At 47.5% G+C, this 12,042-nt stretch overlaps 1 protein-coding gene across 6 annotated transcripts; it reads right to left on the reverse strand.

Moving 5' to 3' along the window:
* Positions 1–1,886: 1,886 nt before the first annotated feature.
* Positions 1,887–9,781, reverse strand: Cdk20 (cyclin dependent kinase 20). 6 transcript variants are annotated; one of them, XR_007105231.1, is made up of 9 exons: positions 9,400–9,776; positions 8,934–9,047; positions 6,623–6,811; positions 6,295–6,416; positions 6,116–6,178; positions 5,412–5,535; positions 4,845–5,000; positions 2,588–3,220; positions 1,887–2,497 (listed from the first exon to the last, which is right to left on the reverse strand). XR_007105231.1 is itself a non-coding variant. In XM_047526933.1 (9 exons), the coding sequence occupies exons 1-9, from the start codon at positions 9,472–9,474 to the stop codon at positions 2,491–2,493; spliced, it is 1,044 nt and encodes a 347-aa protein (XP_047382889.1). In that variant the 5' UTR covers positions 9,475–9,778; the 3' UTR covers positions 1,887–2,490. The 6 variants fall into 6 exon arrangements, 4 of the variants coding, with proteins under 4 accessions (XP_047382889.1, XP_047382888.1, XP_047382890.1 ...); XR_007105230.1 differs by having other exon boundaries at positions 1,887–2,501; XM_047526933.1 differs by having other exon boundaries at positions 3,027–3,220; positions 9,400–9,778.
* Between the last annotated feature and the right edge of the window lie 2,261 nt (positions 9,782–12,042).

Raw genomic sequence — 12,042 nt, forward strand, 5'->3', positions numbered from 1 at the left:
ATTACAAATGAACCTCTAAGCATCGCCATAGCTACAGCACAAGTACACAATACATCAAATACAAGTACTGATATGTATTATCAGTGAGTTCATAATATTTTCTATTTATTGTTTATTCAATGTTTAGACATGTATTTCTTCATTTTCAATCACATGGGAAATTATGTTCTTTTCTTATTGATTTCTTGCTTAATTATAGTAAAAAATTATATACCTAATTTCACTTTGATCCTTTGAAATTTGTTGAGACTTATATGGCCCAGTATATGCTCAATGTATTGTGAGTGCTTGGGAAGAACATGAATCCTGCATTATCTGTGACCTATATTGGCCATGTATTCACAACTGTCTGACTGCCTGTTACTTACTTTTAGGCTTCTCTCCTTGCCTTGCACCCTTTTACTTTGGGCCCCTCAGTGTAGGCAAACACCAAGAGGTAGACCTGCTCTCTTAAGACTTCATTCCAAGAATTTGAAGACTAATGAAGAGTCCTATAAAACCATCTTGATGCTGTCTTCTGGCTCTCGCTGCCTGCCTCCCTCTCCCTGAACCTTTCTGCTGGCTCTGCTTATCCCACCCTAAGAAAGAAATACCCTTTTCCATTTGCTTTTGCAATGCTTCAGATCCTGAGATTGGGGTGTTCCCCCAGTTGAGTTAATCTTTTCTAATACTCTCTCCAGTCTGGACTTATTTTAGGCTGTATACAACCACTAGGTAAATCTGATCACCTTCTTGGTCAAATTGCCTACCTTCTGAATTGTTTTGCCTTCTTGTCCTCTGTTTCTTGGAGAGCTATTTTAAACTAACCATTTTGAAAGTGGGTTTGTCTGATTTTTAGCTATGCTACTATTTAGTTTATATTTATCTCAAAATTTAAGACTGTATTATTACATGCATATAAATTTAGAAAATTTTGCTAATTGAATATCTTTTCATTAGAATTTAGTCTGTTCACACATAGTAATATTCTTTGCCTTAAAATCTATTGCTAGATGTTTAGTAACACATATTTTTGTCTTTTTGTTTGCAGATGATTGGTATTTGCATTTCTCTTGAAAATACCAGTTTCATTTTCCTTTTAATTAGGATAACAATGTTTCAGCTAGAATATTTATTCTATTTAAATTATTGACTTTTTTAGTTTAAAACTATTATCTTTCTATGTGCTATACATCTGTACCTTCTGTTATATTATTTCTTATTATTCCATTTTTCATTGTAGTTTTGGGGTTGCATACTCTTTATTCTAACATTATTAGAAGTACTAAGCATCCTGGGCATATGAAATATAATTGTTACATAGTCTGTGTCTTATAAATCCACCATCTAGAAAACCTACAGTAGGTTTTCTGTCATCTGTGATGCATATTTATATTCTTACCTTATGTGACTGGTTATTGTATAATATACAGTCATAATTTAAGGCATCCATTGATAATTACCAAATGAGCTTTTCATCAATCAACTATCTTATTTAGACCAAATATATCAAGTCCAGGTTCAGGATCCCATTTGTGCAGACCTGACAACTACTGAGAAACTGAGCTTGACCGGAGCTTAGTCTGCAGGAATGGCTGGAAAAATAAATGGAGGCCAGATCATGAAAACATCAGACTTTCCTCAAAGCACCAACTAGGATTCTTTGTGTGTCTCATCTTCCCATAAAGAAACCAGGAGTTATAGCAGTGTAAATCACTTCTGTATCCTCAGTGCTCATAGAATTTTTGCACATTATGCCTAAAACAACTCTTTAAAGAACTGCTGGCGCGGTGGCACACAACTGTAATCCCAGCGGCTCCAGAGGCTGAGACAGGAGGATCATGAGTTCAAAGCCAGACTCAGCAACAGGGAGGCGCTAAGCAACTCAGTGAGACCCTGTCTCTAAATAAAACACAAAATGGGCTGCAGATGTAGCTCCATGGTCAAGTGTCCCTGAGTTCAATCCCTGGTACCCCCACCCCTGACAAAAAAGAATAAAGGACAGCTATGATTAGGTTTCTCTCTGTTCTTCTCTCTCCCTGAACCAAAGCCCATTGTCCTAGTCATTATGTGACTTTATAGTAAGTCTTGACACCTGGTAAGTTATTTGATCATCACCTCTTCTTCCTCCTTTTGGTCCTTTGCATCCCCATATATTTTTGGAATCAGCTTACCAAATTACTATCAAATAAAAATATATGTATCGACTGGGGTTGTACTAGGATTTATTGAATAAATAAATTCCAGGTATGCCAGTTTTCCCTACTTGCACAGCTGCTTCTGGTTCACCCTCATCCTGAGGAGTGGCTGTTAGTAACATCCTAATAGGTGAAGGCTTTGCTGCTGAATCCTCAGTCTGCCCATCCCTGGACCTGGACTTCTGTCTCCCTCATTTCCAGATGAGCATTCAGTCTTGTGAAGCACACAGGAAGCCCTCAGGGCAAAAGCAGCTGTGACTGGAGTCACCTTTCTGGTGATCCCTATAAACAGGGCCATGAGACAGTGCCACTTCTACCATCTTCCTAAGAAGAAAGAGAGGAGGATGAGACACTAGCAAAGCCACTTGGGGCTTTTACACAAATCTTAAATACTGAATTAGAGTGCTCACTGTCTCTGAGAACCAAAACAAGCCTGCCTTTCCACGCAAGTTTCCAACATGTGGACATGTCACTCTCCACACTTCCCCAGCTGGTTCTAACAGGAATGTCCTTGAGGAGGCAGTGCATTGAGAACCAGCAGTACCACTGCAGAGTGGTCCCCGGACAGTAGTGCAGCACACTGTTCCTACTGGTCAGAAGGCCATGGTCTCCTCCTCTGCTTGGCTAGACATCCTCATTGCCTTGGCTGAAATGTGAACTCTGCTTCCTTGGAACCTTGGAACCCTCATCAAGGGGGCTGAGGAGCAGGTCACAGTGGGAGCAAGGCAGGTGTGGAGTGAGTCCAGTATGGCTATGGAAGGCCTTGGAAAGTGGAATCAGGCAGGAGACAGGCGAACAAGCAGCCCAGGTACTTCTGGGGGACAGGCAGGACCTGGGCCAAAGTCTCACCCCTCTGGGATAAAGGGCCGAATTAGTTCTGGGTCCAACAGCGACTCCTCAAGAGGCCGGTCCACATGGAAGTCATGGACATGAGGAGGTCCCGGGTGAGCCTTGGGAGCAGGCCCCCCTGGGCGCTGGGGAATCGGCAGCTCAGATGGGTGGGCAGGCAGAGGAGCTGTGAAGAAGTACTGATGCAGGAGGGCCTGGCAAAGAAGGGTCAACAGAAGGAAGCCCAGTCACCACACCATCCCCAGCCTCAGGCAGAGGACAGCAACTCAGCAACCTTTCCTGGGGGCAACATGTGTGGAGCCCTGTTCCAGGGACTGGGGACACAGGGGGGAACACACAGACCAAACTATACCTTGTCCACAGAGTGGGTAGGGGATGGGGGGTGAGGTATGAGGGATAATAAACCAGACAGAGGTACAATACACAGTACGACCTGTGAAGAAGACAGAGGGGAATGAGGAACACCGAAGGAGGCCGCAGGCTTGAAGTAGGGAAGTGGTGAGCCAGGTTGGGTGGCGCACGCCTGTAATCCCAGCCCCTTGGGAGATTGCAGCAGGTGGATCTGCTTTTCAAAGCTGTCTCAGCAACCTAGTGAGGCCCTAAACAACTTAACAAGACCCTGTCTCAAAATAAAAAATGAAAAAGGGTTGGGGATGTGATTCAGTGGTTGAAAGCCCCTTGGTTCAATACCTGATACAAAAAAAAAAGAGAGAGAGAGAGAGAGAGAGAGAGAAAGGTAAGGTCTACCTGAGAGGCAGGTGAGCAAGGCAACAAGTGGAGCAGGAAGAGGCCTGGGGAAGAATGGTCTGGGCCAGGGAGAGAAGTGCACAGGCCCCAGGGGGAGGTCCCGGGGCTGGACAGGAGTGACCATGGAGGACAGCAGCAGGCAGGGTCAGAAGGTGACAGGGTCCACCTCCAACGGCTATGTGCCCTGACTCTTCCCAAGTAAAGAAAGAGGCACAAGAGGACCCTGGCAGAGGAGGGGTGTGACCTGCTCTATTGGACAGTCACTCAGTCTGCCAGGTGGAGAAGAGATTAAATGGGATGAGGGAAGACATCCAGGAGAGAAGTGGATAGTAAGCCAGAGCCCACAGGAGCTGCTGAGGGTAGGAACCAAGGACACCTGCAAACGCAGGTTGCAGGTGCCAGGTGATGGGGGAGGGCAGCTATCAGGCTGGAGGCAGGACCCAGGGGCGTGAGGCTCTGACATCCTCCAGTCCCTGCCTCTGGGGTCCTCACTATCTTTCCTGCCTTCTACAACCAGCCTTCCTGGGTCCTCTCCCCTGGACCACTGCTCACCACTTCTCTCTTCAGCAAACAACTCATTACCTTGTGCTTAAAACTGCCCCCTTCAGGACAGTTTGGCCCCACCCACCAGAGGATACCACCATACTCTCCTGACCCTGTGGGTTTGCAGCTGCCTTACCATGGGGGTGAGGGATCCCCTGGAGACAGGTCATACTGTCTATGTCATGGCTCACAGCAATGCCTGGCACGTGCCACATGCTAAGTACTTAGTGCTAAAGAGATGTGGGCATGAGGCCCCAGGGACTCTGCTGCTGTCTGCCACATGGTCTGCACTCTCCTTGAGACCTAGTGGGCCACCCCTGCTGCAAGCTCTCAAGGCATACTGGAAATGTGCAGTGGTGTCTGCTCATGGAAAGGACACCTGCCCCGAGGCTCCCGTCACCTGCAGTTCTGGCCTATCGCAGGTTCTGAGGATCACTGAGCTGGGTCCCGTGGCTACCTGGTGTGGAGTGTGAGGGCAGTGGTTGGTGGGCCTGTAGAAGGGACAGAGACCGTAGACTGTTGCCTTACCTTGGAGGCTGCAATGCGCTGGCGAGGAGGGTAGAGGAGAAACTGACCCAGCAGGTCCAAGGCCTGAGGAGAGGCGTCTGACAGCACCTCCTCCAGGGGCACTGGCGCCTGTTCCTTAAAGGAGATCTTGTTGTAGTCAGGCAGCTCTGTGATCTCCTGGGCCAGGAAAAGGAGGAATGGCACGTGAGAGGAGGCACTGCCCACGCTGCTCCCTGATGCCAGCTCAGGTCCTCCTGGTCTCATGCTCGCTCACAGTCCTCCTGTCATGTGGCCCATTCACTCACTCACTCCTCACCCCCTCCAATGCCTGCTCCCTGCCCAGAGCTGGAGACTGTGTATGTATGTGGTGGAGTAGGGACAGGCAGAGGATGGGACCTGGCCCTCCTGCCTCCAGTAGGGCAAGAAAGAGGAACCCCTGTGCCCGAACAGAGGTCCCTATTGGTCAAAGCGGGGCTGGGTCAAGGAAAACTGGAGCTGTGAGAGAAAGCATGGGGGCAGAAACACTACTTGCTATTGGAGAATGGAGCGAACCTGCCCCGCACCCTCCCACCAAGGGCCCCTACAAACCGGCCAGACTTGAGGGCTGGGGGTGCCCAAGATGCGAAGCACACAGCAAAGCTGTTCAATGTCGTTCTCTCCCGGGAAAAGAGGAGATCCATTCAATAGCTCCCCCATGATGCAGCCCACAGCCCTGTGGATACAGAATCCTGAGCACTTCAAGATCTCACCCCATGGATCACAGTTCCAAGGCTTAAAGGCTCCAAGTCCAGACCCCTGAACAAAGATCTCATCCTTAGAACACAGAGCAAGCCCCCAGCAACTCCAGGACATCTTGGAGCCTCCTGTTCTAGGATGCACCGCTCCCCTTCACTTTCTGGGGCAGACCTACAAAATAGCTCCAAATCTCAGATCCCTTGGGCACAACAGAAGTTTCAGAGCCTTCAAACCCTACAAAATAAAATGGTTCAAAGCCTTCAAATCCAGTGACACAGGCCTCTGATTAATTCACACACTTCTGATCCTGGGGTCTGATCCCTGCACATACCAGCTTCAATAGCCCATACCTTGAATCTCAGTCCACCTCCCCACCAGCCCAGAACAACCATCCTCTGGTTGAGACAACCACTTTCCTTCTACCCCCATCTCCTACCCAGCTCAAAAACATCACTGTGAGGAACATCAAACACTCCCCACACTGCTCAGAATACCCCAGCCAGGGAAGACTCCCCCATGGCCCACATTACCCTTTTTCCTGCCCCCAGATGTCTTACCATAGGTCAACACCCTGGTCATACTGGCGGGCACCATATAGGAGCTCAGGGGCTCGGTACCACCTATGAGGAAGAGGGCTGCTGGTCACTGGTCTGAGAGGCTTACCTGGAAGTTCATCCCAACCCCATAAGCACCTCTTCCCCAGGAAGGGGACGGAAGGGAATCTGGTCCTCCCTACCTGGTGGCTACCTGATGTGTGTAGAGGCGGCTGCCATCTGGAGAAAAGACCCGGGCCAGGCCAAAGTCCGCTATCTTGAGCTGGCCTGAGGCACTGATGAGCAGATTAGCAGGTTTTAGATCCTGGTAACATGAAAAGAAGCATCAGTCCCTGTGTCCCCCACAGGTCTCTGGATGTGAGGAGTTGCACCCAGGTCAGCCCCAGTCCCTGCTTTCTTTAGAGCCGACCCCCGCCCCCGCCCGCCTCTGCTACTCACCTGAAGACCCTGATCCCCTCTAACCATATCTTCTTCAAGGGCTAGCCCACCCCTGCCCGTGCTGGGACTGACCCGGTGCACGATGTTGTTGGCATGGCAGAAGGCAACACCCTTGAGCAGCATTTGCAGGTAGCTCTTAACCTGTGCTGGAGCCAGTGGCCTCTGGGCATGGCGCACCACCTCTGCCAGGTCTGACAGCATGAACTCGAAGGCCAGCACGAAGCCTGCTCCATGCGGGAACACGGCCTTCAGCTGCACCACCTGCAGGCAGGCATTCCATGACTCACCTTGCGAGACCTCCTCTGCAACGCCAAGATCCCCACTCTGTGCCTGACCGAGGATCAGGTAGGCAGAGAAGTCAACATGGGGCCTCAGGCCAGCTAGGAAGTTTAGCACTCACACTGGTCTGCTATCCGAGGCAAGGCAGACCCACTCTACCTCTCCACAGAAACTCAGGGAAAGGGTCAGAATACGGTCTCTTAGCAGGCAGCATCTAGTTGTCCAATCTAGCACAACAATTTAAAGTGTTTAGAGACGTACATGAGCAGACTGCCTCCTATTTCCTCTAAAACCATTAAACCCCAGGACCTAAGGAAGCACAGGAATCACATCATCCCTGATGCTAGGGGAGACACATCACACACGGAGGACACCTGTGTTGGAGGGCCTGGGCTGCACACAGCAGAAAGCTGGGACACAAGGACTCTTAGGAACTCATACCAAGGGACAAATGATCAACAAATGAACAAAAGAGATGAGTATAGGAACAGACATACAAGAGGGCAATGTGATTTTAAGTGGAGAAAGAGAAACTTTATTTAGATGGCGTGGGGGTCAGAGGTGGGCTCAGGGGCAGGCTCAGGGATTAGCCAGTTATATGGAGACCTGGGAAGAAGCTCTGGGCAGAGAGAACAGCAAGTGCCAAGCCCTGAGACTGGCACGGATGGATGGAGCCTAGATTGGTGCTGGTCATGGGAAAGATGCCTAAGAAATTGTCGTGAGTGGTGACAGTAACCTGAGCTAGAGACAAATTTGGAGGATGTTTTAAAATGGAACTTTCAAGACTGTTGACCACCAGTTGCAGGGACCATATCACCAGCCTCTTTATGGATTTTTCTGCACCTGCCCCATACATGGTTGATCTGGAAGCCCTTTTATTTTCCACAAAAAATAAGAACAGTCTTATGGCTGTTTTTCTGATATTTCAGGTAGTATATAATCATCTTATGATCAAAACACATACATATATTCAGATACTACATAAAGTTATATGGAACAAAAGAACAAATGAAAAACCCTCCCATCTACAATCTGGAAGCACACTCTACCAGACTTTACAACGATATAGCACACAAAAACACATTCATGTACAATAATATTTTCACCTAAAGTTTTAGAAGATGCTTATGTCATCCAATGCATTATGAACATCTTCACAGAACATGAATATACGTCAGAGGATCACACAGAGACTCAAGCTTGTCACTACCCAGGAAGCTGAGTGCTCTACTCCAACATGGAAAAGAGAAAGCACCATATGAGTAATGATGCAGGGGGATTTAAGATGTTCCTCCTCTGGTCCCTATATCCCCTTCTTGTCACACACCTACCAAGTGGGCCCTGTCACCTCTGCATGTGTCCGTGTCCCTTACACTGTTAGTTCTCAAGAGTCAGGTCAGAGTCAGTTCCTCATTGTGTCACTAGTGCCCCACAGAGTCAGAGCTTATCAGGAAGACCCCCAGAGGAAGACTGTCTGGACTCCTCAATCAGACTTGAGCCAAAGCCCCCCTGATAAGCGAGGGCTCATGAGCTGATGATAGAAACTCCCACCTTTGCCTGAGAAACAAAGATACTGAATGAAACCTGCCTTGCACATGTAGTAGTGAAGAGGACTCACTTCACTAAAGCATTTGAGAGTCTACAGAACACATTAGGAGCTCAACAGATGCTACTTATCATTAGAAATCACTAGGGCAGGGAGTATGGCCCAAGGGTAGAGCACTTGTCTAGCATGCCTGAGGTCCAGCACCGCCTGCATGCATAAATAAACAAACAAATGGGAGAAAAAGCATCCACTAAATATTTTGAGAAAAATGACTTGTAGTTGACAAATTAATAAATACATACATGAAGAAATGAGTAAATGAAAAAGTGAAGGACAGATAAATGAAATAATTAAGGGAATGAGGGTAGACAAAAAAAGGGCATAAATAAAGGGTAAAAAGTCAGAGGCATGAACACAGTGGGTTAGGAGGGAATCCCTAAAAGCGGGTATAAATGGCTAGAGGAAGGCTGGAAGGAGAGGGAATGAGTGTAGGAGGGCAAGAAGGTGATGTCTCAGAACTTGCTCCTTGCCCACCTGGACCCAGAAGCCCCCACTTACATACTGATTATCCTCAATTTCCTGCAAAGCCTTGATCTCCCGCAGGGCCTGGTTGGGGATGCCATCCTCCAGCCGCCGCAGAGCCACCTTCTTGAGGGCAACGATCTCGCCAGTCTGTCCAGGAAAGAGAGCGGACAGTGCCAGCCCACCTCCCGAGGCGGAGGGAGGAGAGGGAAGAGAGGTGGGGCAGAGGAAGACACGCTTCCCGGGTGGCGAGAGGCCCAGAACCTCCCTGCAGACGCGCGAATCTACCGCTAAGGGATCCACCCAGGGCCCAGCAGGCCCGCCGCTGCATAAACAGGGACCACAGAGGGATGAAGTCGGAGCTAGGACAGCAGCTCGGAACCAGGCGCCACAATACAAAGGAGGGCCGGGAAACCCGCACGTTTAAGAAAGACCGTCCCGAAGGGCGGCAGCGCGGCGAGGAGGGAAACACACCCCGGCGGCCCCTGCGGCCTTGACTCACCTCTATGTGCTTGGCCTTGAAGACGATGCCATGCGCGCCCTCCCCGATGCGGCCCAGGATGCAATACTGGTCCATCAGCGCCCCGGGAGCTCCTAGATCCCACTCTTTATCGCCCGCGCCGTCCGGAGAGCAGACGCGGTTGCCTAGCAACTGGGGGCCTGCAGGGTCCGGGGCGGCGCTGCGGGGGCACGTGACCCGGAAGACTGAAGCTGCGTTGGGTCAAGGACGGTTGTTCCGGGTTCGACCGCGCGTTTCCGCCATCACGCAGCAGCCAGCTTAACTCCACGCGCCAGCCGCGGGTGCTACGGTGGACTGGCGGCCTGCGAGTCCTCCGCACCGCCCCAACGTCGCGTAAAGAGGGCAGACGTTGCGCGCTCCCGGAGGGGCGAGGCCACGCGCGGTGGGCGGGGCCTCCGGGCAAGGGGGCGGGGCGGGGCGGGGCGGGGCGGGGCGGGGCGAGGCGAGCTGCTGCCACTGGCCCGAAGCCCCGCACCGGTGACTCCCGAGACCAGGAGCCACGAACTTATAACTTGTGTGCTTTTATCCATGCTTACAACGTTTAAAAAAGAAGAAAAATTGAGGGCATGTGTATCATTGCAAATGCATGTTCCCTTTGCGAGGAAAAAAAAGTGCTTATGCTCCTTTTAATACTATAAAAAGAACACTAGATCTTTAAACATAAAAATCAGTTTTCACTCAGTCATGTTTTACTGCCGAGAGTTTGAAGCTTAAGAAAAGTTTCAAAGCAAATGCCATCCTTTGTTCGTTTTAGATATGCGACAGTAGAGTGTATTTTGACATATGATACAGACATGGAGTATAACTTCCCTTTCTGTTGGTTGTACGTGATGTGGAGTTACACTGGTCGTGTATTCATGTATGAGCACAGGAAAGTTATGTTCGATTCATTCTACTGTGGTTTCTGTTTTCATACCCCTCCCTTCCCTTTATTCCCCTTTGTCTAATCCACTTATCTTCTGTTCCTAGCAAATATCATTCTACTTGACTAACTACTTTCACTTGGCTAAATTTTAATTCCTTTCCCACAAGAAGACCATTGTATAAGTATTAAATGCTTGTACACACCATTTTTTTACATTGGATCACAACATGAAGATTAGTAAAATTATGGTAATGCAGGGGTCATTCACTGTTTTCATCAAGAAAAGCTAAAGGGTGACAATCATCTCAATTTATGCAGAAATAGCCTTTGACAAAATTCTACACCTTTTAAAGAAGAAAGCAGTGGATAAATTAGGAATGGAAAGAAACTAATTTGATGTAGCAAAGACTATATATGAAAAGTCCACAATCCAAAAAGGAAATTAAGAAAATGATTCCATTTAAAATAACATCAAAAGGAATAAAATATCAAGAAATAAACAGGGAAGCAAAAGATTCACAAGGAAATCCACAAAATATTCCTGGGGAATGTAACTCAGTGATAGAAGCCCTGGTTTTAATCCCCAGGACCATGAAAAGAAAAAAATGAGCAAAGAATTTAAATAAACATTTCTCCAAAGATGATATACAAGTGGCCAACAAGCATACGAAATGACACTCACCGTCCCTATTTGTTAATGAAGTTCTGTCAAGCTACAGTGAGGTATCACATCATGCCATGAGTATGCTACTATCAGAAAACCAGAAACTAAGAAGTTTCGGCAAGGATGCAGAGTCACTGGACCCTTGTACACTGTTGGTGAGAATGTAAAACATTCAGTCACTATGGGAAACAGTCCTTCAAAGAATCAACAGAATTATCATACAATCCATCTACTTCTGGGCATACACCCAAAAGACTTGAGAACTTTATTTTGAAAAGATTTTGCACACTCCTGTATATCAGAGCATTATTCACAATAGCCAAAAGATGGAACTAACCCACATCTGGATTGGTGGATGAATGAATAAACAAAATGTGGTCTACACACATGCAATGGAATATTACTCAACTTTTCCAAGGAAGGAAATCTCATCATATGGTAAACATAAATCAACCTTGAAGACATATATTAAGTGAAATAAGCCAGTAATAGAAAGACAATAATGTATGGTTCCTCCTAGGTACCTAGAATAGTCAAGTTTGTAGAGACACAAAGTAGAATAGTGGTTTCTAGGGGTGGAGGGAAAGAGGAAATAGTAAGTGGCTGTTTAATGGGTGCCAAGTTTCAGTTTTGCAAGATGATAAAATTCTGGGCATTGGTTGCTCAAGAAGGTGAATGTACTTAACACTATTGAATCTTACATTTAGAAATATTTAAGAAGATGCAAATTAAAACCACCCTAAGATTTCATCTAACTCCAATGAGAATGGCTATTATCAAGAACACAAGCAATAATAAGTTTTGGCATGATGTGGGGAAAAAGACACACTCATTCATTGCTGGTGGAGTTGCAAATTGAAAAGCAGTATGGAGATTCCTCAGAAAACTTGGAATGGACCCACCATTTGACCCAGCTATCCCACTCCTTGGTTTATACCCAAAGGACTTAAAATCAGCATACTACAGTAACACAGCCACATCAATGTTCACAGTTGCTCAATTCACAATAGCTAGATTGTGAAACCAACCTAGATGCCCTTCAATTTTAACGAATGGATAAAGAAACTGTGGTGTATATACACAATGGAATATTACT

This window comes from Sciurus carolinensis, chromosome 15 (genome assembly GCF_902686445.1).
Source record: "Sciurus carolinensis chromosome 15, mSciCar1.2, whole genome shotgun sequence".
NCBI classification, from domain to species: domain Eukaryota; kingdom Metazoa; phylum Chordata; class Mammalia; order Rodentia; family Sciuridae; genus Sciurus; species Sciurus carolinensis.

Excerpts from the sequence above, each read along its gene's own strand:
- Cdk20 (XM_047526932.1), bottom strand. The coding sequence starts at position 9,474 with ATGGACCAGTATTGCATCCTGGGCCGCATCGGGGAGGGCGCGCATGGC. Across the intron at positions 5,536-6,115 it reads GACCAGGGTGTTGACCTATG|GGCTGTGGGCTGCATCATGG; the intron begins GTAAGACATCTG and ends CTGTATCCACAG. Across the intron at positions 3,221-4,844 it reads AGCGCATTGCAGCCTCCAAG|GCCCTCCTGCATCAGTACTT; the intron begins GTAAGGCAACAG and ends CTTCTTTGCCAG.